Source organism: Eschrichtius robustus, chromosome 4 (assembly GCF_028021215.1).
Source record: "Eschrichtius robustus isolate mEscRob2 chromosome 4, mEscRob2.pri, whole genome shotgun sequence".
Lineage (NCBI taxonomy): Eukaryota > Metazoa > Chordata > Mammalia > Artiodactyla > Eschrichtiidae > Eschrichtius > Eschrichtius robustus.
The window spans coordinates 53608099-53634382 of record NC_090827.1 but is presented as its reverse complement, the minus strand read 5'-3'; the positions used below and the strand labels follow the sequence as shown (position 1 = coordinate 53634382).

The window sequence follows — 26284 nt, the reverse complement described above, 5'->3', positions numbered from 1 at the left end:
CTTTGATTTCTTCAGTGATCCATTGGTTGTTTATTAGCATGTCATTTAGCCTTCACATGTTTGTGTTTTTTGCAGTTTTTTTGCTTATAGTTGATTTCTAGCCTCATAGTGTTGTGGTCAGTAAAGATGCTAGATATGATTTCAGTTTTCTTAAATTTACCAAGGCTTCCTTGGTGGCCCAGCATGTGATCTATCCTGGAGAATGTTTCATGTGCACTTGAAAAGAATGTGTACCCTGCTGCTTTTGGATGGAATGCTCTATAAATATCAGTTAAGTCTATGTGGACTAATGTGTCAGTTTCCTTTAGTACATTCACAATATTGTGCAACCAGTACCTATAAGTTCCAAAACATTTTCATCACCTGAAAAAACACCACATACCCACTGCACAGTCACTTCCATTCTCCCCTATTCTAACTTCTCATAACCATCCGTCTTCTGTGTCTATATGTTTACCTATGGATATTTCATATAAATGGAATTGTAAACTACATCATCTTTTGTGTATGACTTCTTTCATTTAGCATAGCTTTTATTTTTATTTATTTATTTATTTTGTTGATTTTTATTTTTGGCTGCGTTGGGTCTTTGTTGTTGTGCATGGGCTTTTCTCTAGTTGTGGCGAGTGGGGGCTACTCTTCGTTGCAATGCACAGGCTTCTCATTGTGGTGGCTTCTCTTGTTGTGGAGCATGGGCTCTAGGCATGCGGGCTTCAGTAGTTGTGGTGCACAGGCTTAGTTGCATCCATGGCATGTGGGATCTTCCTGCACCAGGGCTCGAACCCGTGTCCCTGCATCGGCAGGTGGATTCTTAACCGCTGCACCACCAGGGAAGGCCCTAGCTAGCTTTTAACTATTCACCCACATTGTAGCATTTATGAGTACTTCATTCCTTTTTATGGCTGAATAACATTTCATTGTATGTATATATTACAATTTGTGTATCCACTTATCTGTTGATGGGCATTTGGGTTGTTTCCATCTTTTGGCTATTATAAATAATACTGCTGTAAAGATCTGTGCTCAGGTTTTTGTTTGAACCCCTGTCTACAATTAGTTTGAGTCTATAGTTAGGAATGGAATTGCTGGGTTGTATGGAGTTCTGTTTTTAACTTTTCAAGGAGCTGTCAAACTGTTTTTACACAATGACTGAACCATTTTATACTCCCTACAGCAATGTACAAAGGTTCCAATTTCTGCACATCCTGACCAACACTTGTTATTTTTTTCTTTCTTTTTTTAAAAATTTTAGCCATCCTACTGGGTGTGAAGTGGTATCTCATTGTGGTTTTGATTTTCATTTTCCTAATGACTAATGATGTTGAACAGTTTTCGTGTTGGAGAAATGTCTTTTCACGTCTTTTGCCCATTTTTTAATAGAGTTGCTTTTTGTTGTTGAGTTATGAAAGTTATTTATATATTCTGGATACCAAACACTTATCAGGTATGTGATTTGCAAATATTTTCTTCTATTCTATAAGGTTATCTTTTCACCTTTTGATAATCTCATTTGGTGCACAAAAGTTTTTAATTTTGATGAAGTTCAATTTTTTCATCCTCAATAATATTAACAGCTGACTTCTCATCGGAAACCATGGAGGCCAGATGCAGTAGTATTGCAGGAAAATGGGGCATAAGAGGATGGTCAGGTCTCAGGTGAGTTCCTGTGATGGGCTGCCAAGAAAGGGTCCCTGGCTTCACGCAGGAAAGAATTCAAGAGCAAGCCATCATAAAGTGAAAGTGAGTTTATCTAAAGTGATACACCTTCAACAGACAGAACGCAGGCCATCTAAGAAAGTGAGGGTGGCCCCGAGGTATGGGGTTGTTAGTTTTATGGGCTGGGTAATTTCATAGACTAACAAGTGGGAGGATTATTCCAACTGTTTTGGGGAAGCGGCAGGGGTTTCCATGACATGGGCCACTGCCCACTTTTTGGCCTTTTATGGTCAGCCTTGGAACTGTCATGGCACCTGTGGGTGTGTCACTTAGCATGCTAATGTATTACAATGAGCATATAATGAGGCTCAAGGTGTACTGGAAGTTGAACCTTCTGCCATCTTGGACCTAATCAGTTCTAACCATGTTTTGTCGTATCCCATTCTTCTCAATGGCTATGTCATTCTTTTAATGGTTGTGCCCTGCCTCCTTCCATCTTGTCTCAGTATGAGGATATATTCAGGTGCTGAGAGGAAAAAAAGCTTGTCAAATGAAGTATTCTATATCCAAGAAAACTATCCTTCAAAGATGAAGAAAAATTAACATATGTTGAGCTATACAAAAACAAAGAATTCATTGGTAACAGACCTACCTCACTAAAGGGGTGACATTAGCAAAAATGTCAGCGTAGATAGTTCCAGGGGCCTACCCCTCAATAGAAACACTGAAAAATCGAGTAAAAGTGATAAGAATCAACTTAGTCCGAATTGTTGAAAACAGGTTTATAGCAACCAAGAGAAGGCTGAATCAAGAAAAAGTCAACTTTAAAATGGTAGGAAAGCATTGCAACATTTTTACTTGTACTTGACCTACACCCTTCATCAGCTTGGCAGCGGTCTTGAGAAAAGAAGCTTTCATTCCCAGCATGGGACCCTGGTCCCTGGTTCTAGAGGGAGCAGAAAAGACCTTATTTGCAAAGAATTGTGTTTGTCTGCTTTGACCTGTCTTGGATACTACCTGAAAGACTGGTAGAAGGTGCCTGTCTGTTTCATCTAATTTGGAATTCTCTCAGGCCAAAAAATTGACTACACAGATGGCATTCCTCAGAAACATTGTAAGGCAAATGAACAAACTTCTTCAGCCCAGGGCAAAGGCTTACAGTTGAGGAAAATAATAAATACGCAAACGCCTGGGAAGAAAAGCTAGGGAAAGACTTCCTTTGGGACATTAGGGCTTTCAAAAGTACCTGTGTATAGTGGGTAATTTGGAAAGACATGCATATAACCTAGGCGTGACACATGCTCAGAAAAGACCTGAGAAGATTCTGAGCTTTCATCTCTGGCTGATCTCTAGGCTCAGCACAAACAGGAAGTGAAGGTGAAGGCAGAGTTGCAATTGGCCTGGCTATGCAATAAAGGAGTGCCTAAACATGGAATCAATCTGAGAAAACTGGGAGAAGTTTTTATTTTCCTTTTTTTATTCTTAGGCATTAGGGGACTTTTAGCTTCCTAGCAACTTGTCAAACCCTTATGAACATCTCATTACCCAGTTTTTCCTTTTACACTATTCGGCTGGTCTATTGTTTGCCCCCACTATTATTCACTGCCTCAGGTCACTGCCAATGTAAACAATTACCTGTAATTGTTCTTGACAAACACCCCCAAAGAAGGCTTTTCACACTGAGCTCTAAGGTCAAATAAAGTTAGTCCTCAAAGCAGGGTTTCCAGGGAACCACTGGTCAGATCAAGTCATGATAATTCTCTGGTAATGGAGCTTTGAAAAATCTCCAAACTTGTTCTGATCCTTCCAGTGGCTGGCAGGCTGCTGGTTTTCACTGTGATTGGGGGCTGTTAGTTTTCAAAGCTACCATGGATCTGGAGAGCGGAGGATGGAACTCGTGCAAGTTAAAACGCAACAAAACAAACTTAAAAGTTTTTGCACAGCAAAGGAAAACATAAACAGAACAAAAAGACAAGCTATGGACTGGTAGAAAATATTTGCAAATGATGAGACTGACAAGGGCTTAATTTCCAAAATACACAAACAGCTCCTACAACTCAATAACAAAAAAACAAGCAACCCAATCAAAAACTGGGCAGAAGATCTAACTAGATATTTCTCCAAAGAAGACATACAGATGGCCAACAGGCACATGAAAAGATGCTCAACATCATTAATTATTAGAGAAATGCAAATCAAAACTACAATCACCTCACACCAGTCAGAATAGCCATCATTAAAAAGTCTACCAATGTGAATGCTGGAAAGGTTTTGAAGAAAAGGGAAGCCTCCTACACTGCTGGTGGGAATGTAAATTGGTACAGCCACTATGTAAAACAATATGGAGGTTCCTTAAAATACTAAAAATAGAGTTACCATATGATCGAGCAATCCCATTCTTGGGCATATATACAGAGAAAACTCTAATTCGAAAAGATGCATGCACCTCAACGTTCATACCAGTACTATTTACAATAGCCGAGACATGGGAGCGACTTAAATGCCCATCGACAGATGAATGGATAAAGATGTGGTATGTATGTATATGTCTGTGTATATATATTGATTAACCAAGATGGCGGAGTAGAAGGACGTGCTCTCACTCCCTCTTGCGAGAACACCAGAATCACAACTGGCTGCTGGAGAATCATCGACAGGAAGACACTGGACTTCACCAAGGAGGGTACCCCACGTCCAAGGACAGAGGAGAAGCCACAGTGAGACGGTAGGAGGGGCGCAATCAGAGTACAATCAAATCCCATAACTGCTGGGTGGGTGACTCACAGACTGGTGAACACTTATACCACAGAAGTCCACCCACTGGAGTGAAGGTTCTGAGCCCCACGTCAGGCTTCCCAACCTGGGGGTCCGGCAACGGGAGGAGGAATTCGTAGAGAGTCAGACTTTGAAGCCTAGTGGGAATTGATTGCAGGACTTTGACAGGACTGGGGGAAACAGAGACCCCACTCTTGGAGGGCGCACACAGAAGAGTGTGCGCATTGGGACCCAGGGGAGGGAGCAGTGACCCTGGGGGAGACTGAACCAGACCTACCTGCTAGTGTTGGAGGGTTTCCTGCAGGGGCGGGGGCTGGCTCTGTTTCACCGTGGGGACAAGGACACTGGCAGCGGAGGTTCTGGGAAGTCCTCCTTGGCGTGAGCCCTCCCAGAGTCTGCCATTAGCCCCACCAAAGAGCCCAGGTAGGCTCCAGTGTTGGGTTGCCTCAGGCAAAACAACCAACAGGGAGGGAACCCAGCCCCACCCATCAACAGTCAAGTGGATTAAAGTTTTACGGAGCTCTGTCCACCACAGCAACAGTCAGCTCTACCCACCACCAGAGCCTCCCATCAAGCCTCTTAGATAGCCTCAACCACCAGAGGGCAGACAGCAGAAGCAAGAAAAACTACAGTCCTACAGCCGGTGGAACAAAAACCACATTTACAGAAAGACAGACAAGATGAAAAGGCAGAGGGCTATATACCAGATGAAGGAACAAGAAAAAACCCCAGAAAAACAAGTAAATGAAGTGGAGATAGGCAACCTTCCAGAAAAAGAATTCAGAATAATGATAGTGAAGATGATCCAGGACCTCGGCATAAGAATGGAGGCAAAGATTGAGAAGATGCAAGAAATGCTTAACAAAGACCTAGAAGAATTAAAGAACAAACAAACAGAGATGACCAATACAATAACTGAAATGAAAACTACACTAGAAGGAATCAATAGCAGAATAACTGAGGCAGAAGAACGGATAAGTGACCTGGAAGACAGAATGGTGGAATTCACTGCTGCAGAACAGGCTAAAGAAAAAAGAATGAAAAGAAATGAAGACAGCCTAAGAGACCTCTGGGACAACATTAAACGCAACAACATTCGCATTATAGGGGTCCCAGAAGGTGAAGAGAGAGAGAAAGGACCAGAGAAGATATTTGAAGAGATTATAGTTGAAAACGTCCCTAACATGGGAAAGGAAATAGCCACCCAAGTCCAGGAAGCGCAGAGAGTCCCACACAGGATAAACCCAAGGAGAAACACGCCGAGACACATAGTAATCAAAGTGGCAAAAATTAAAGAAAACATGTTTCTAATGTAGTTCACTTTGCATATCCACATAGCAATTTTAGAAAGTAATTGAAAAAATATTTGGAGTCTTTTAAAATGAGAACAATGAGGGAATTCCCTGGAGGTCCAGTGGTTAGGACTCACCTGGCCCTTTCACTGCCATGGCGTGGGTTTAATCCCCAGTCGGGAAGCTGAGATCCTGCAAACCATGTGGCAAGGCCAAAAATAAAAATAAAATAAAAGAGAACAATGAAGAAATTGTTTTAGGGGTAGGACTTATTTTTAAGAGTATTAGATTATTTTAAAACAATGGGGAGGATTAACATAAAAGTAGCAGAATATATGACAACTGGGATATTTATTTTTAATTAATTATTTATTTATTTTTGGGGCTGTGTTGGGTCTTCGTTTCTGTGCGAGCGCTTACTGTGGTTGCGGCGAGCGGGGGCCCCTCTTCATCGCGGTGCGCGGGCCTCTCACTATCGTGGCCTCTCTTGTTGCGGAGCACAGGCTCCAGACGCGCAGGCTCAGTAGTTGTGGCTCACGGGCCTAGTTGCTCCGTGGCATGTGGGATCTTCCCAGACCAGGGCTCGAACCCGTGTCCCCTGCATTAGCAGGCAGATTCTCAACCACTGCACCACCAGGGAAGCCCCAACAACTGGGATATTTCTAATAATCTTGGAGGCATGATTCATTTGTTTACATTGCCATCCATTCAAGTAACTTAACATGTAAAATTTGTGACTTGCTTTTTATCTAAGGTTGAAAAAAAAAGAAGTAATTAGGAGCCTCTGTTGATCATTACAATTACAAATGTCTTCAAGCAAATATTTAGTGTGAGGATTTAAAGGTCCTCAGTATGAAAGACTAGGGTTCGTGACAGTGCTCGCCTGCCCTGTCTCAGTGTTTCTACCAGGGCACTTGCTTCCTGGCTAAAGAAATTATGTTTTTAAATTCTGAAGCCCCTTGAATGGACAGACTGGTTATTAAATGGTTTCCTCATTCTTGGGAGTCTACATTCATGCCAGAAATTTCTGTCTAAGACATCCTTAAGAAATCAAGCAAGTGAAAAATTCCCAGTTGGTTGACAGCTTCTTATACATTATTTTCGGTCTTGTAAACACTTAACTTCAGTTGTTTTTTCAGCTTTTCTGATCATGAAATTTAGTTAATTCTGACATTGTTAGAATTGCTTTCCTGACTGTTCTGATTTATACCTGATTACCATTCATTATGCTCGGCATGTATGTAGGTGTGATACAATTCAATGACAGCTACCGCCTTTCTAAAATGAGAGATTTGGGTAGTTTGTTGCTAGGGCATAATTTGCAGTAGAAAATAAAAGCTTCTACAATGACAGTAACGTTTGACTTTTTTTTTTTAAAGGATACTTATATGATCTCTGACCTTTCATTCCATCCCCCTTCATAAACTCCTTTTTTTTTCATAGTTTTTATGATACTATTTAATCATGGCATTTTATCTTAACAGACTACATTTTGTCAGATTTCTTTTGTGAGTTTTGTCACTTCTGCTTAAAGTTAAGGATTCCCTTCTCCTTCTCTATCTACTTTGCTAAGTGCTACCTTTTCTGTAAAGCTTTTTCTTTTCTCTTCTAAGTGAGAACCATTGCAGGGTCTTTCCTGTGCTCCCACAGACCCTCAGCACACCTCTGGTAGAGCCCTTACCTCCCCCTTCTCCATATAAAATTGTGAACTCTTGTGGGAACTCTCCCTCTTTACCTGTGTTTTTGTATTCTGGGTCCTTGAAACAATGTGACTTATAGTAAGAATTAAACGTGTTTTTGGTTTGATGAAGGGGATTATGAGAAGTTGTACCGATGCAGGCATATTTTATAAATTCAATGAAAAATTTCATACTTTTTGAGTGTTCCATATAATAATAGATACGATAAAGTAGAGAGAGGTTCTTCTTGGTAATACCAGAGAGATCATTTAGACTGTTGTCCTGTTTGACAAGAACTGACTTTTTTGTGTTTCTTTCCAGCATACAAGACAGTATCAGGAGTTAATGGTCCACTAGTGATCTTAGATCATGTTAAGGTAATACCACTATCATTATCGTCTAACCATTTAAGAAGTTAAAAGCATAGTATTAAGTACTGTTTAGTACACTTTAAGTTTTTTGTTATGATTTTTTTAAGCCATTCCTTGGTCGGAATGTCAGTGCTATATGGAGACAAGAATTTTAGGTCCGAAGTCAGAAGATGGGATTCTAGTACTGGATCTGTTGTGGATTCTGTTTGTGGCTTTGAGTCCCTTGTCTGTAAAATTTAAAATTTTATTTGTTTGTTAATCATACCTCACAGGTTTATTAGGAAAACAACAGTAATATTTGTGTGTTTTATGACTTGTAGGATATTATTTAGATATACGGTATCTGGTGGCTCTTGTCATAGACTACTGTGTGTTATAACTACTTGTTACATTTTTGTCTTCTCTACTAAGTTTTAAGGTCTCTGAGTGAGTAAACAATGTTACTTTTGTCTTTGAGGGCCTGACACTGGTATTCAAGTAATGAATAAACAACAGATTATCTCAACAGTGACTAAAACCATAAAGCAGAGAATAGTTTTTACTTATTCAGTTTGTTGAAAGACTCTTTAGTTACATGGGGTTTTTTTAGCCACACCTATACATAAGAATTATCTTAGAAAAGGAGGCATAGAATATAGTCTATAATTGAATAGACTTCACCCTGGGTGAAGCCTCCTGCCTGAGTTCAGTGATTCAAATATCTTCAGAGGAGATAATTTGTATAATATGCTCTGTAGAACAGTAATTCTGCATTGGTTGTTGTTGGGAGTGGATGAGGGGGAAAGGTACACAGTTATTAGTTTGTTGAGAGAAGTAATGGCAGAAGTATGTTTGGCATGTGGCCCCTCTGGAAGCAGAAAATAAATTGACGGGCTTCCCTGGTGGCGCAGTGGTTGAGAGTCTGCCTGCCAATGCAGGGGACACGGGTTCGAGCCCTGGTCTGGGAAGATCCCACATGCCACGGAGCAACTAGGCCCGTGAGCCACAACTACTGAGCCTGGGCGTCTGGAGCCTGTGCTCCGCAACAAGAGAGGCCGTGATGGTGAGAGGCCCGCGCACCGCGATGAAGAGTGGCCCCCGCTTGCCGCAACTAGAGGAAGCCCTCACAGAAACGAAGACCCAACACAGCCAAAAATAAATAACTAAATAAAATAAAAAAATTAAAAAAAAAAAAAAAAGAAAATAAATTGACAACCATTTCTTAAAAGAAAGGGCAAAGTGCACTGTCTCTTCAGCTTTATCACTAAGATATTTTTGTGCATGACAAGGTACCTATACAAATTAATTGCAAGATTAAGCATATAGCTTACTCCTGGCCACAGTTTCATACTAGTCTGCAGTTTGATTCCAAGCCTCAGTATACAAGTTGTACAGGGTTTAGGCAGGTGCCCGTTAATATTTTGTGAAAGGATGAAGCATACACTTTTATTTTGGGGGAAGTATTGAAAGAATTATTTGCTTCTTTGTCCTTTATTTCTTCTTTTTTATATACTTTTTATTGGATAAAATTTTTGACTCATATTTTAAAAATATGAAGCTTTTATATTAGTAAATGTATTTTCAAAAACAGTTAAAAATATTCATGCTTCAGCTATGTTAAGCGCTGAACTCAGCACCAAAAATACACAATACAAATACATAAGTGTCTAATTGGTAAGTGCTATGAAGGGTGAGTGCAGGATGCTATGAGAGTCAATAATGGGAAGGACTTAGAAAACATCTTGGGGGAAGTAATTTTAAGAAAGCTGGAAAAGTTTTATTGAATGTTTGTTTGGGGTATAACTCCAGCTGAGGAAAAACTGGTAAATAAAGTTTATGTAGTTGTAAGAATGGCTTTATACCACCAGATTTAGAGTGTTTTTTGTTTGTTTTTAGTTTTTGGCTCCTGTTTTTAACTTAAAACATACACATAGGATCAAGGAATAGATAATTTTATACAAATTGTATCCGAATAGATGATGATGGAGACTGCTGTCCAACTCATTTTCTGAAGGTAGCACATCTTTGATTCCCAAACCAGACAAAGGCTAGTATCAGAAAAGAAACAATGTAGCTATTCTCATTTACAAGCACAGATTCCAAAATTCTTAATAAAAATGTTCTCATGTATTGGATATTAGCAAAAATACACTTTAAAAACTCAACAGAATTATGACAAAGTAGAATTTATCCCAGTAATACAAAGATGATTTGATATTAGCAAATGTCAGTATAAGTCAGGTCATTCATAGATTAAGCTAGAAAAAGCTTACGCTCTTCTCAGTAAATACGGAATATGTACCTGATAAAATTACTTGTTTCTAAAAAACAAAACAAAACAAAAGAAGAAGGTGGTCTTAGAAATAAGGGGTAGAACAACCTTTTAAAACCTCTTTAAGGATATCCACCATAACCTACAGCAAACAGCGTACTTAAGGAGAGACTCTAGAAACATCCCCATTTAAATCAGGAACAAGATGAGGACACCTGTTGTCAGTACCACTATCCATCTTTGTTCTGTCTTTGTGCTTGGACCCTAATCAATGCTGTGGGAAAAAGGGATTAAAAGGAAGAGGCACAGCTGTCATCATTTCTTGGTAGTATGATTAACTAAACAGAAAACACAAGTCATTCAGTGGCCAAACTATTAGAAACAATGGTGTAAAACAGTGTTGCTGGATACAGAGGATGTCTATAGAAATCAGTAGTGTTTTGTATGCCAGAAGTAACTACTAGAAAAATTAGGAACTTTTTACAAAAAACTGTGAAACTTTGTTGAAAGACATAAAAGAAGACTTCAAATAACTGGAGATTCCACATTCATGAATGAAAAGACTCAGAATAGAAAAGATGTTGATTCTCTCCAGGTAACAAAATCAGTTAGAAATAGAGTAAGAATAAAGATTTGGTGAGGGAGTAAGCAGATATTTCAGTGGAGCAAAGTTAAGATTCTTAAAACCAACTCTCCTCACACCTGAGAATTTGACTTGGTAAATGATAAAGGCTACATTACAAGTCGTGCTACTTGTAGCACAAATTACATTTGTGCTACTCAGTAAATATTGTTGGGGTATTTGGCTTCCTGTATGAAAAATAAAGATAAAAATGAGAAAAAATTACATACCAAAAATAAATCCAGATGGATTAAAGACCGAAACATGAAAAACCTATTAGAAGACAGTCTAGAAGGCCATTTTTATGACTTCAGATTGGAAGGTTTTCCTACACAAAAGACACAAATCATAAAGGAAAACAAGTCATTTTATTGCAAAAACTTCTGTATGATAGGATACCATGAACAAAATTAAAAGACAAGGAAGACTGGGAGCAGATATTCGCAAAAGGATTGCTATCCGGAATCTATGAAACTTACCTAAAAGTAAATAAGAAGAAGCAGATGTAGTTGAAAAGCGAGGAAAAGATATTAACAAGGCCATTATAGGAAATGAAGTCTGAATTGTCAGTAAACATGAAAAGATGCTCAATATTAGTAGAATCAGGAAAATGCAAATTGAAAGATACTATTTTTTATTTTATCAAAATGGTAAAAATTAAAGTTTAATAATGTAAGATTGGCAAAGATGTAGGGAGAAGATACTTTTCTATACTACTAGGGAGTTTGTAAAGTAAAAGGTTCCTTTGCAGAGTAATTTCACATAACAATGGACACAGCCTATAGCCCACCACTACGTAACCAGCCACGTTAGGGAAACTTGGGCCCACATGTGAGAATGTTCATTGCAACATGTTCGTAGTAGTTTAAATTTGGAACAGCCTTGAACACCAGTGGTAGAAGGACAGCTGAATAAAATGTAGTGTCACTTGATTTTATTTTAGCTATATCTGTTCTAACATTGATTCTAGATGCCCATTTATTCATATTAGCATCTCCAGAATCAAGTGTCCTACAGTCAGTGTTGATTCACAGATGCATTGGCAGATGTTTTCCTTCACATCACACAACGTAGTGATGCATTTTTCAAAAGATTCTGTTAATAAAATAAGGTAAATATGACTATGACAGATCCAAAGCATACGGTCAAGTGGGAAAAAAACGAGTTGCAGGATGATACATTTAGTATGTTGCCATTTAGGTAAGTGAAACACTACAGTATATTTTTGGAAACATGCAATTTAAAATATTAAAAATGGATTAGAGGAATACATTTCTGGTTAGGAGAATTAGATTGAGGAGGGAATATTAGCATTATTTATTATAATAGTAATTATTTTATTGTTTAGTTGCATTTTATTCCTGTCCTCCCAAGGCACAAGGTGATTACACAGCCCAGAAGCAAACATCATTTCTGAGTAGTGGGAACATAGTTTTTTAACTTTCTGTAGTCTCAAAGCTTAAAAACATACACACAGAAGGAAAGAATTTAATTGCCGTGGTTTCATAGATTTAAGATCCTCTCTCGGTACCTTATGCTGTGTTTGCCAGTATATGTGCCAGTGGTAAGTGTTTTAAGGACTTAAACTACCTGAGGATATTCTAAACTCTGGATGTATACCTGTGTGCTTTGGGGAGGTGTGGGGTCTGCATGTGCATACATGCTGTGAAAGACATAGAGCATATAGAGTATTTTGAGGAGCTTTTAAAATGCTGGTTATTGAGCCTTGATTTTTTTCCTATTTAGTTTCCCAGATATGCTGAGATTGTGCACTTAACACTACCTGATGGCACGAAGAGGAGTGGGCAAGTTCTACAAGTTAGTGGTTCCAAAGCAGTGGTTCAGGTAAGCATCACTTTCAAAACCTGGCCAGTTGAACGCTTTTCTGATCACAACAAACATAAGAAGCACCAATAGTTCTTTTTAGTAACTATCACATAAGTATACAGATCTTCATCAACTTATAGGTGGGGTGACATCTTGATAAACCCATCAAAAGCTGAAAATATCGTAAGTTGAAAATGAATTTAGTACACAGAACCTACCGAACATCATAGCTTAGCTTACATTAAAGGTGCTCAGAACACTTATATTAGCATACGATTGCACAAAACCATATAACACAAAGCCTATTTTATAATAAAATGTTAAATATCTCATGTGATTTTTTTTTTTTTCTCATGTGATTTTTCTGAAGTACGGTTTCTACCAGATGTGTATTGCTTTTGCACCATCATGAAGGTGAAAAATCTTAAGCCAGGGACCCGACTGTTTACTGGCTGTGAGGGAAGAAAAGTCTTTTTTCATGTTTTCTTGCTAAATGCCAGCCACCAATATCCATTCTAGCCCAATAGCTCCACTGGTAAAATGGCTTTTTAAAAAAAAATTTTTAATGGATAAAATGAAACAGTCACATAGAAGGGGAGAGATGAAAAGTAGAATTCAGAGCTTATGGGCTGAAACCAAAACGAGATCTGAGTCTACTCCTTTAAATTGTCTCTGATAATTCCTAGTTTTTAATGTTACTGATTATAGGAAGTGCCAGTTTTCTCAAATAACATATTGCCTGAAAAAGTAATCTAGAGCAGAGGTCAGCAGAATTTCTGTAAGGGGCCAGATAGTAAATTTTTTAGACTTTGTGAGGGTTGTGCCTAAGGTCTCTGATGCATGTTCTTATGCTTTCTTTTCCTTTTTTTTTAAAAAACAACCCTTTAAAAATGTAAAAACCATTCTTAGCTTGCTTGATGGATTTGGCCTGCAGGCATGACTCTGGGTAAGAGGTTGACAGTTTGGTTCGTCTTCCACCATGAACACTTCTTCAGTCATGAGGCTACAAGTAGTATATACGTTGATGTATTTTACTTTATAAGGGCTGACAAATAAATCTTAAGCGCTTATGATCTAAATTTCTTTTACCCTTCTGTTTACTTTTCTTTCTTGATAGGTATTTGAAGGGACTTCAGGTATAGATGCCAAGAAGACATCCTGTGAGTTTACTGGGGATATTCTCCGAATGCCAGTGTCTGAGGATATGCTTGGTAAACGGATATTATTATTCATGCTGAGCAGAGATCTGCTTCCTTTTTAACGTATTTCCATGAAGTCTTTTTAAAGATTGTGAACATTTGAGTCATTGTCCACTCTGTACTGTCTCGTTACTGTTTACCAGGTCGGGTATTCAATGGCTCAGGAAAACCCATCGACAGAGGTCCTGTTGTACTGGCTGAAGACTTCCTTGATATCATGGGTAGGGACAGAAAATGGATTTCTGTGTTCTGGGGAAAATAGCATCTACCTATCTTATACCTTTGTCAGAGAAAGGGTGATTTTTATGATACTTTAAGTAGATAACCAACATACTCCATGTTTGATTAATTATGTTTTGTTTATTATTTAATAAATTTATTTTTCCTAGAGGTTATCTTAAATTTTTATATTTTATTTATTGTAAAATATCACCAGGATATATCTGAGATGTAAAAGCCATAATGGCTTTGAAATTAGGATTTCTCTCTTATTTGCTATACCTTACGTTTCACTTTACTACCATATAATTTGTGAATCTACAAAAGATTAATGGAAAAGAATATTTAAACAGTTTCAGATTTCAAAAATAACTGATTTTTTAAGAGCAGAAAGAAATGCTTTATATGCTTTATATGGTTGTAGTCTTAATGTAGAGACATATTAAAATTTTCCCTTTTGGAAATGCATTAGGCCAGCCAATCAATCCTCAGTGTTGGATCTATCCAGAGGAGATGATTCAGACCGGCATTTCGGCCATAGGTGGCATGAACAGTATTGCTAGGGGGCAGAAAATTCCTGTCTTCTCTGCTGCTGGCTTACCGCACAATGCGGTGAGACCTAGAATCTGTTTGGTATGAAATTTAAGGAGAAAGAATTTCCGAGTGCTTCACTCTTAGTGAGAAACCAAATATAGGATTTTCAAGGTAAATGCCCAATGTTACTGTTTATATAATCCAATTACATTGACTCTTTATCTACACATATCTGACTTCTTGCTTACTCTTAGGAATCTGCAAAAATTACAAAATAGTTTCATTGGGTAAAGCCCTTTAAGACAACCCAGTTTCATTTATGATTACAGTTCCCCAAAGTTTAGGGTAAAAGTTATTTTGTTGTAGAAATATTATTTTAGATTTTAACTTGCTTCTTTTGTACTCCTCATCAGATTGCAGCTCAAATCTGTCGCCAGGCTGGTTTGGTTAAAAAAATCCAAAGATGTAGTGGACTACAGTGAGGAAAATTTTGCGATTGTATTTGCTGCTATGGGTGTAAGTATTATCTTTTTCTGTTTTAGTATGAAATGTAAAAGTGCTTGTGTTCTTAGAACAATATAGAAAACTACACATATATTATTCGATTTATCTCTAGGCAGAGAAGTTGCAACTTGGCATTTTGGGCCAACCATGGATTATTAGTATTTAGCATTTGACTGTGGAATGTAAGAATAATTCCCTTTGTGCCCAAAGCAAGCTGTTTACTCTGTTGGCTTTTGTGAACATTTTGGGGGTACTTGAACCTTTAAAAGAAGGAGCAGTGCAGATCTGTAGCTTGGCCTTCATCAGAAATAAATATTGGGGGGGGGGGAAAGAAAGAAAGAAATATTGAGAATTTTTCTTCTCCCAGCACTGATGAAGTCATTGCCATTTAGGTAAACATGGAAACTGCCCGGTTCTTCAAACCTGACTTTGAAGAAAATGGCTCAATGGACAACGTCTGCCTCTTTTTGAACTTGGCTAACGACCCAACGTAAGTAAACAAATAGAGCTGTTTTCCCCCTATTCATGCAGCCTTCTGGTCAAAAATGTCACCTCACACTAAGGAGGTAGAACATTAGAGTGAAAGCTGCACAGGCCTAGGTATGAGATAACCGTATTTAAATTCCAGCTCTGCTTCTTGCAAGTTATTTGGTTTTGGGTAAGTCACTTAGGCTGTGAAGCTCAGTGTCTTCTTTCATAAAACGTGATAAATAATACTTGTCTCACAGAGTTGTTGTGCATATGAAATGAGATAATAGTGTAAGTTACCTAGCACACAGTCCATACTCAATAAATGACCTTTTCCTCTTACCTGCAAAATCTGGCCCCTACTTCTTTCATCCCTTTCTCCTTCTCTGTCCCTTCCTTTCTTGCTCAGTTTTGAGAACTATATAGTTCTGAGAAATTCTGGGGCATTTATAAAATAAATCAATTTAGCTGTGTAGCACTAAGTAATTCTTATTATGTAAATACATAAAAGAACTCTGCCTTACTTAAGAACTTTTAAAGTAATAATTGCTTAACCTTCCTCAATTTATGTGAAACTTTAAAAGGGAGACTGTACTATTATTTCTGGAATCATTTTGTTTTGTTTTCGGCCTTTTTGTTTGAGTGACGTAGGACTTAATGTTTCATTTCAGTATTGAGCGAATTATCACTCCTCGCTTGGCTCTAACCACGGCCGACTTCCTGGCCTATCAGTGTGAGAAACATGTATTGGTTATCCTAACAGACATGAGTTCTTATGCTGAAGCACTTCGAGAGGTCATTTTTTTCTTGATTAAAATGGATTATCTTGTCAGGGTTATCTTGTCCCTCTGCAAGTTTTCATTTTTTTTAAATCATGTTTTTTAAAATGCATTGCTCATATATTAGTAGAATACCTTAATTAATCAGAAAAGAAAATATTACTTTTGTCAACCTAGTTGAAATGATTAGAGGACCAGATTTAAATTATTAGCCTATTTATCATACTCTCACTGTCTCCATTGATTAAGACTGGATTCTTAGAGAGAGTAAATGATGCAAGCTATTTAATCAGTTACTCTCCCAGGTAGTTCTGTCTCTGTCCAGACTGTCAGTTTTTAGCCCTTTTCAAGAATTCCATTTTTAATGATGTAAATTTTTATTTATTTACATAAGTAAAGACTATACTCTGGCAGAACCCTCTTCAGAACTTTTTTTTCCCTCAGAAAACTCAGTGATCATTTAGAAACAATATAAGATTCTAGCAGTTACCATCCTGAAGTGTGGGGTGTTTGTTCTAATGCAAGTTACTGAAATTTTGAGTGACTTGCTCTTTTAAGTGTGCAAAAAAGGGAAGAAGACTTTTGAAGAGACAGGCTATATAAATATCTAGCTTAAGATTCCCTAAGATCCATCATCATATCTCACTCGGCTACAGTGCTTTTTCATCGAAGGAGTTCTTTTCTCCCATCCATCACAGATACTTTTCTAAAAGGCAGTAAAAATAAGTATTAGAAAAGTGAAAATTAAAAAAAAAAAAAAACAATTTACAAACCCTTTTATTAGTATTATTAGATTCGACAGACAATTATTCTATCAGATTGCCACTAAAGTTTTCTATATGTTTATCTTGCTTTCTACATTATCTCCTTTCACATTGATAAAAGCTGGTCTGCAGGCAGGCCACGCTTTGAGTAGCACTGCTGGAGCATATACTCTTTGAGGAACCAAAGTAGCAGTTAGAAGTTGGGCTTAATGATTTACAGTTCTTGTTGGCTGTAGATTAAAATGTATGCATATATTCTAGTGTGCATGTCTCTAAGAGACAGACCATTTATTACTATTCTTGTCTTGTGCGGTGATCCAGGGAAATTATCTGGCCCTTGATTCCGGTTGTAAGTTGGGGTTAATAACATTAACTTCCTCATAGGGTTGTTGTGAGGATTAAATTAAATAATGTATGTAAAGTGCATCAGATGATTTCTGATATATGTATTTCCTTCCCTTTTGATCTTTTCAGGATTAGCTTATGTAAATCTGGCAAGATCCATAACATGAAGGAAATCTTGTGAACTGAGAATGTTCTCTTAGTTTTAAAATGTACTACCTTTGATTTATGAAATTGCAAGCAGATTTTCTTCTAGCAAGCTATTTGAAGATTTGTGTTATGGCAGTATGATTTTAGCAAAAAAACTTCTGGTCCCCAGTTGTCAACATTTTTGTTGCAGAATAATCTGAATTTATGTTGCTAGATTTTTCTAAATCGTTTCTAGAGGTGATATTTAAAACGAATAAGATGATATTTCCAACTTTGTAATTGGGCATGTTCAAACAAATGTTTTCTAACCAAGCTTTAATTTTCATTTTCTGGTATGTGATACTGTTCTCCTTGACTCACTGTCAGGTTTCAGCAGCCAGGGAAGAGGTTTCTGGTCGACAAGGTCTCCCAGGTTACATGTAGACAGATTTAGCCACAATATATGAATGCGCTGGTAGAGTGGAAGGTAGAAATGGCTCTATTACTCAAATTCCTATTCTCACCATGCCTAACGATGGTAAGTTTTGGGTCTTTGGATTATAGCATCCCTAATCGTTGTAAGGACTTTGATTTTAAGAGAGAAGACCATCTATCTTTTTGAGTTGAAATTCTTTTGAGAGTTCATCCTCCAGAAGTTTACCTTACCTAGTGATTTGTTTCTAATAAAATTTTTCATTTCAAAACTACCCATAATTATTATTCTTTTGTAGAAAAATTTTCTTGTAATTTTAATTTTTAATTTTTATTTATTAGCTAGTATTTAGTGTCTACTATTTGCAGGACACTGGCTAGACGAAAGAAACGAATTTTTAAAAAATTTATGGGCTCTACTTAATGTAAGCCTCTCATTCTAGTTGGATATTTTTTAAATGTATGTGCATCAGTAATTTAAGGTAGCTGAAGTGCCAGATACGGAGCACAAATAGTAAATGCCACGAGACTCTCGAGATAGAACGATCATCAAAGACTTGCTAAAAATTACTTGGTTTTATCATGTGTGTGTAAGTGCACAGTGCAGTGCCTGCCTGGAGGTATGCCCAGCAGCTCCCGGGTGAGACTTTCAGCATTCCCCTTATGTTAGTGTCTTTTTGTCTTTATCTCAGTCTTTTAAAAACACTTTTTCAAACTATTTTCAGAAACAGTAATAACTCATTATAACTGAGCACTGTTCTCAGTGTTTTGTAAGTTTTGACTCATTTGATCTTCATAGCGACTTTTTAGATGCTCTCGTGTGAGGCCCAGGGAGGTACAGTGTCACAGTTAGGAAGTGGCGGCTTTAGAACCCAGGCAGGGGCTTCCCTGGTGGCGCAGTGGTTAAGAATCCGCCTGCCAATGCAGGGGACACGGGTTCTAGCCCTGGCCCGGGAAGATCCCACATGCCGCGGAGCAACTAAGCCTGTATGCCACAACTACTGAGCCCGTGCGCCACAACTACTGAAGCCCGCACGCCTAGAGCCTGTGCTCCACAACAAGAGAAGCCACCACGAGAAGCCCGCGCACCGCAATGAAGAGTAGCCCCCCCACCCCCGCTCACCGCAACAAGTGAAAGCTCTTGCGCAGCAACGAAGACCCAACACAGCCAAAAATAAATAAATTAATAAATTAAAAAAAAAACCAAAAAACCCAGGCAGTCTGAATACTACCTCTGATGTGAAAATGATTTGTTCCAAGGAAGTAGCTACAAAATTACTCTCTGTAATTTAACAGACTTAGAGATGTCTTGCTCTGTAGGACCTGCTTGGTGCTCCCTGTGTGGTGTTGCTTAACTTGTTTAGCCTCTCCGTGTTTTCCATGTTGAAATGTTGTGTATCCCTCTGGGATAGCTTATGGACTAAGAATGTTCTCTCAGTATACATCAAATTGGCAAATCTCTGCAAATGAACTTTGTGTTTAAAATGGAACTTTATATTTGGGGGAGAGAGAGCATAACTAGGAGAAATAGTACTTTGTATGAAGATAGCTAATTTAACTTGTGTCCACACATGTCTGTCTGTGCTGCAACCAAATAAGTGAGACTGGCCAATACGGTAACCTCTAGCCACATTTGGCTGTTTAAATTCTAAAGTTTATTAGAATCAGATAAAGTTTGAAATAAAGTTTTTCAGTCACAGTAGCCGCATTTCACATGTTCAGTAGCCACATGTGACCAGTGGCTGCCATATTGGACAGCACAGATAAAGAACTTTTCCATCATCACAGGAAACTATTTTATATAGCACTGTTTTAAGTAGTGCAGATTGACTTCCTGTGGTTTTGTTTATATGAGATGGACACTTTAACTAACATCAGGTGTCCTTCTCTGGTAGAGATCACTCACCCCATCCCTGACTTGACTGGATATATTACAGAGGGGCAGATCTATGTGGGCAGACAGCTACACAACAGACAGGTATTTGAGAGCTGAATGATGCTATAAGCCTACAGATCTATTCTTCAGTTATTCTTTAGTGACTCTGACTTTGCTCTTAGGAATTATTTATTTAGAAAATGTCAAATTGAATTGTTTTTAATATGGCTATAAAATTGTCATTTCTGTAATACTAAAATCCTGGTGTGGACAAGAGTGCCAGAATTAAGAATTAAATTTCCACTTTCTTTATTATGCCTTAAAATGGAGTGAGTTGTTCAAAGAACTTTTTTGGGTCTTCTGTTCCATAACGGTATAATCTACCACTTTTGTTATTAATACAAGAACAGATTTTTCAGAGTTTTTTCTTTGTCTTTTATTGTTAAAATTTTTTTAATTGAGGTATAAGTGACGTAACATTACATTGGTCGCAGGTGTACAATGTCATGATTTGATGTTTGTATATGTTGCAGAGTGATCACCACAATAAGTCCACTTAACATCCACCACCTCACACAGTTACAACACTTTTTTTCTTGTGATGAGAATTTTGAAGAGCCACTCTTCTAGCTACCTTTAAATATGCAATACAGTATTATTAACGTACATGGTCACCATGCTGTGAAAGTTCCATCCCCATGACTTACTCATTTTATAACTGGAAGTTTGTACCTTTTAACCTCCCTCACCCATTTTGCTCACTCATCCCCTGCCTCAGGCAGCCACCAGTCTGTTCTCTATCTGTGAGCTTGACATTTTTTTGTTTGTTTCTTAAGGTCCCATATGTGTGAGATTATATGGTATTTATCTTTTTCTGTCCGACTTATTTCACTTAGCATAGTGCCCTAAAGGTCCATCCATGATGTTGCAAACAGCAAGATTTCATTCTTTTTTATGACTGAATAATCAAAAACAGATTTTTTCTGGTTCTTTAATAGATGCCAGCTTCTGATCTCAGCTTTTAGGTGAAATTATTGTTAATCTTTTTATGTGTGATTTTATGAGTAAGAGTTCAGAAGACAATTTGGATTTGATATTGTAGGCAGATGTTGAAAATTCAGTTTTTTAATAGCATCTTGTACTATTTTGTAGATTTTACTTTTTGGATTTGATTCTCAAAAAGAAATCTTAACCTGTAAAATGTTTCTTACTTCCTTTTCTTACCAGGAAAAGATATTAGGAATCATCTAGGAAACAAATGTAGCAGTTTTATGCAATTTAAGCAATAAAAATGAGTTTCAAAATCCTCCTTTACTACCAGTAAAGCTTGAATTTTGTACTTAAATATAATATTTTCCCCCTTCCCCTTTTACCCAAGATTTACCCGCCGATTAATGTGCTGCCCTCGTTGTCTCGGTTAATGAAATCTGCTATTGGAGAAGGTATGACCAGAAAGGATCATGCCGATGTATCTAACCAGCTGGTACGTATGTTTTCTCCAGGATTGTGTTTAAAGAAATGAATACTTTCTCAGTTCATTCTGCTGTCTTATACCTCTTGTCTTTCTTCCATATCACTTTTCTTCTACCCCCCCATCAAAGTAGAATTTTAATATAGAATATATAATATAGAAGACTGGAATACAGAAACATTCATTAGAGCCAAACAATCTTTTTCATAAGGATAACTGCTCATGACAAAGATTAAAAATCACATGCTTGAAACCCACCTCTAATGCTGTATGAGGTAGTTTTTAAATAAAAAAGGCATAAGACGATTACGTTTTTATTAGTAACCTTTATTATAGAGTATTTCTGAAAGACTATTCTAACTAATTTTTTGTTTAACATATTAGGCAATCACCAGAACGCTAAGGGATACAGCTGTGTATATTCTATGAAATCCTTGGTTTCTATAGTCCTGAGATTGTATACCAAGCATAATTAAAGAAAAATGCATTTGACCTTAAAGTAGAAATGATAAATAAACCTACTGATAACACAGATATTTTTTTTTGAATAGAATTTAGAGATGGATTTCTCCTATTGTGTAAGTTCTGATTTTTGAATGCTCTACAAAATGTAAGCTCATTGATATATTGAGGGAGTGTATTTTTTGTAGAGTGTTAGTAATGTCTATGTATTGCATGCCTGAAGACTCCTTTCTTAGTGAGACTACTGTATAATAAAGTCTTTCCAGTACTTGCATATGTGAATTATGTTTGGAAATAATGTGAAATACTGTGAAGATAGCTACAGCAATACACTTATATAGCCCAGAGTACCGTTACCATTTATAAAGGTTCATGTAAACCTTTTTTTCTCTTTAGTATGCGTGCTATGCTATTGGTAAGGATGTGCAGGCCGTGAAAGCCGTAGTTGGAGAAGAAGCCCTTACCTCAGATGATCTGCTTTACTTGGAATTTCTGCAGAAGTTTGAGAGGAACTTCATTGCTCAGGGTAAGATTACTATTTTCCTATGAATAGAAACAGCATCATATGTAGTCTTGAGGACTTCTTTCCTAGTCTGAGAGAATTTACATTGGTCTCCATACAGTTTTCCTTCTGATGAGAGAAGAGGTTCTTCCAGCCGCCTGCCATGTCTTTGTTCTTAGCCCTCTGGTTCCTTCCCCTCTACCTTCGATTTCTTTATCCCTTTATTTAGCTCCTGTCTTATTTTTTATCTTCCTTACAACCGGCCTTCTGCTCTCCTACGTCCATTGCCGCTTCTCCTCCCTCTTAACCTCTCTGCAATGCTCTCCTCTGGCTTTGGGGGTTTTGGACTTTCCCAGTCCATCTGTTTTCATCCTCCTGATTTCTTATCTTCCTGCTTCTTAATTGTTAATGTTCCCAAAGGCTTAATTACCTGTTCTTTCTGTGCTTTTTTTCCCCTATGCTGATGACTAACTTCCTGTGTATGAGCCTTTACCCTCTTTCTGAAGCTCTAATCCCACATCTCCAGCTAGGAAGCCTGTGTTTATGCCACCATCCTCTCTGGCTCAGCGTGGTGAGAACCAGAGTATTTTCCCAACTGACCACCTGCCTAGCAATTCCCTTTTCAATTTCTGTCTACTTCTGGCATGACCATTACCCTAGTTAGCCCAAGCTCAGGAATTGGGCATTCTTAAGCCTCTTCATTTATTCTCCAGTCATTAAATATTTGCTAATTTGCATTGTTCTCCTTTGAAACATCTTATCCTGTTCTCTTTTCATTCCTATTACAAAAACTTAGGCCAGTGTTTCTCAAAGTTGAATATGCTTTTGAATCTACCAGGGATCTTGTTGAAGTGCAGATTCTGATTCGGTAGGTGTGGGTGGGGCCAGAGAGCCTGTATTTTGACAAGTTCCTGGGTGACGTTGAAGCTGCTGATCTCTGACCACTCTTTGTGTCCCAAGACCTAGTCCAGACCTTTGTCCCATCATCCTTGGCCGTTAGTGCCAGCATCTTCACCAGTCTCCCTGACTCTCTATGTGCCATTGCCGGGGTAAATTTAGTATTAATTTTATTGATTGTCCTTCTGTTAAAAAGTCTATAATGGTTTTTATTACATAGCATGTGTAGGGCTTTCAAGCTGTTTTGTTTGGTCTCTTCCCTGCCACCCCTGCTAATGCTGGTAAACTCTATTTTTGACCTCAGTGATACTTACAAACGATGTGTTTATTTTGGAATAATGCATCAGCTGCACGCTTAGGATTTGTGCACTTTTCTATTTGTGTGATACATTTTTTAAGTAACATTAAAATCCCCAGAAGATATGATTGTTGGGTTTTCTAAAAAAAAAAAAAAAAATTTATGCAGAACCTTAATAACTTAAAAAGATAAAAATTATTCTGGTAGAGAAAAGAATGCAGAACTCTAGCCACTCTAACTCCTTTGTTAAAAAACGAGATTTATTTGCAGGATAAGAATGATTCTGCTATTAAAAATAATAATAGCAATAGCAAGTTTGAAAACTTTCACGTGGACCTATTCAGGTGCTTAATTGGCATTTAAGACCTTCTAAGTATCTGTACTAGCCTCCTTCAGGTCAGCCTGTGTTGCTGGGAAACTGCTTTTCTCACTACTCTCTGGACAAAACTCTGGGTGTAGCTTCCATTATTCCGAGGAGTGTTTTTAGATCCCACCCGTTGTTAAACACACACACACACACACACGCACGCACGCACGCGCCCAACGTCTCGCCTGCGGGCTTTCTCCCTTTTCTCTGATTCCCAGGGGTACTTACTGTCTAGACCCTCATTTCCACATTTGGTCACATCCAGTCCTGGGAGACCTGACTGCTTTGTGTCTCTTTTTTATACTTCATGCTCACAGTGCTAGACCCATAACAATAAATTTTGAATAACGCTGATAAGTTGGAAGTACTTGGCCTTTATTCATCTAATCTCAATTTTTTGTAAGGTCCTTAACGAAAAGCGCACTGTCTATGAGACTTTGGACATTGGCTGGCAACTGCTCCGAATCTTCCCCAAAGAAATGCTGAAGAGAATCCCTCAGAGCACCTTGAGCGAATTCTACCCTCCAGAGTCTGCAAAGCATTAGCTGCTACTTCATCGCTGGGTCGATGCTCTTGTGAAATACTGGTTCTGTTTTCTTTATTCCTTTTGCACTCGCCCATCCCCACCTTTGTGTTGGAGTTTACTGTGTTGCCCTGTAATTAAAAACAAAGAATAGGTAACATATTGTGCCAGTGTTGCAATGTTTTAAACTGCTAACAGACTTTAAAATATCCCCTGTTCCGAAAACCTGGACCTGCAATGCTTTGTTTAAAGTAGCTGAGGTTAGGAGGTGAAGTTTTCGTACTGATGTGTGTATTTGTACGTAGTGGTGTAGTTAGCTGCCTAGTGTCCTCATTATTTGGGTCTCTCAGACCTTCCCTGTCCACCCCCTCCAGAGTATCACTATCTGAAGTTCTAATGCTTTGATCTCCAAACTAGGGACAAGATAGGGTCTGAAAGACGCTTCCTCTCTGAGCCGAGACGCTTTCCTAAGCACTTGTTTTTAGATTTCGGTGTGCCTCTGGGTCTGCTCTAAGCAGACGGCTTTTCCTGTCCACCTGCTGTTTCCTGTTTAATGAATAGATTAGAAAAGGAGTTTCCTTTTCCTCTGTGGTACGGATAAGTTTCAACTCCTGTGTCTTACCGTTCTCCCTCCCTCTGAGTAACACAGAATCATGCAGCTTTTGCCCAACTGGCATTGATCTGATAGTAGTGAGATGCCCTGTCTTGATGATCCCTTACTGGGTTTCCATGCAGAGGAATCATAATGAAAATAATTAATAGAATTGTTGGTTGGAAAGAGTTGGGATACAATTTTTTAAGAAAGAAAAAACCTATATCGGTTCTACATTTGGACATGCTAACAGTGGTTTTAAGTTTCTAAAGTGTTGACCGGATGCTAGAGGCAAGGTGGGGAAGAGAAAGTTCTTTTGTGTGGGGAATTTTTTTTATATATATAATCTATGGATATTTTAAACTCTGTTAGATAGCAGCCTTTGGAAAATCCCCTGTTTGGTCCTGCTTTCTGACCTATCTGCCTTTTCAGGGTAATCTTGTGGCACAAGTGATAGCATTTAAAAGCTTTAGTCTTTTAATTCCTCCTCCTTCCTGCTGCGAGCCCTGAGCTGTCTTCTATGCACTTCTGACATGTCTACTGTTTGGTCTCTCTGTGTTCTTTTTTACTTGGGTGCAATAGCAACTTCTCGGTGCATTCCATCTTTCTTTCAAGTTGTGTAAAGTTCTTCACTTTTTTTCTCTGAGGGTGTAGGTGGTGGGGGGATTCAGCATGATTTTATATATGTGTATATATATATATATATATATATATATTTTATGATTATATTTTAATGTAGAAAATGTGAGCTGGATATAAAATGAAGATAAATATTAAATTAAATGGAAGTTACCTAAAGTGACTCTGTATCTTCTAATCAGAAAAGCAATAGCAACAAGCAAATATATAATAATGCACCTCTCTTTGATTGACAGTTTTGAACATCATGACCAGTATTGTGAACCAGCCCCTTGATTCACAACATTATGAACCATGTCCCCTTTACAGGAACATGGCCCATGTTCTGTACCCTCTGCCTTTTAGGCTGCCCTTTCAAGCTCTTTTCAGTAATACCTCTTCCAACATATTGTAGTTTGATCCAAGGTTGAGAGTTGCTAGGGTGTGGGGTTGTTTGTTTGTTTATTTGTTTGTTTTGCAGATCGTTAGTGGCTGTAAGTTCTCTGAAACTTGAAGTTTTGATTCAGGGTCCACTTAGCATTTTCGAGAGTTACTAAGGTGTTTTATAGCATTCTTTGTTTCAGACATTCTCAGGACCTCTAGAGCCTGCCTGCCATGAATGAAAGAGGGTAATAAATAGAAAATGAAATACATACTGAAGCAAGCCAAAACTTGCTTCAAATAAAATCTGAAATAGATGGTCCAGTATATAAAGGAAACGTACTGGTTAAAGCACAGGATGTGGCATCACGGTGGCCTCCCATTTCTTTCCCCTCTTCAACTCAGAGTGACATTTAGGAGATGTAGAGGAAGAGGCTCAGTCATAGCAAGAGTA

The 26284-nt window shown here is 38.1% G+C and overlaps 2 protein-coding genes across 2 annotated transcripts in view; both read left to right on the top strand.

Annotated features, from left to right (window-relative positions):
- Nucleotides 1-14979, top strand: part of LOC137763455 (V-type proton ATPase subunit B, brain isoform-like) — a 53128-nt gene extending 38149 nt beyond the window's left edge. The window contains exons 3-8 of the mRNA XM_068541966.1: nt 7724-7779; nt 12393-12491; nt 13591-13684; nt 13816-13893; nt 14364-14503; nt 14968-14979. Coding sequence (XP_068398067.1) covers nt 7724-7779; nt 12393-12491; nt 13591-13684; nt 13816-13893; nt 14364-14503; nt 14968-14979 — 479 coding nt within the window. The remainder of the gene's footprint in view (nt 1-7723; nt 7780-12392; nt 12492-13590; nt 13685-13815; nt 13894-14363; nt 14504-14967) is intronic.
- Nucleotides 14980-15327: 348 nt separating this feature from the next.
- LOC137764086 (V-type proton ATPase subunit B-like) lies at nt 15328-24975 on the top strand. The gene is given in 7 exon segments (XM_068542767.1): nt 15328-15419; nt 16069-16192; nt 17799-17949; nt 19739-19821; nt 21098-21202; nt 22049-22178; nt 24121-24975. Coding segments are annotated over 7 exon segments (693 nt in total). The 3' UTR covers nt 24129-24975.
- The last annotated feature ends 1309 nt before the right edge of the window (nt 24976-26284 follow it).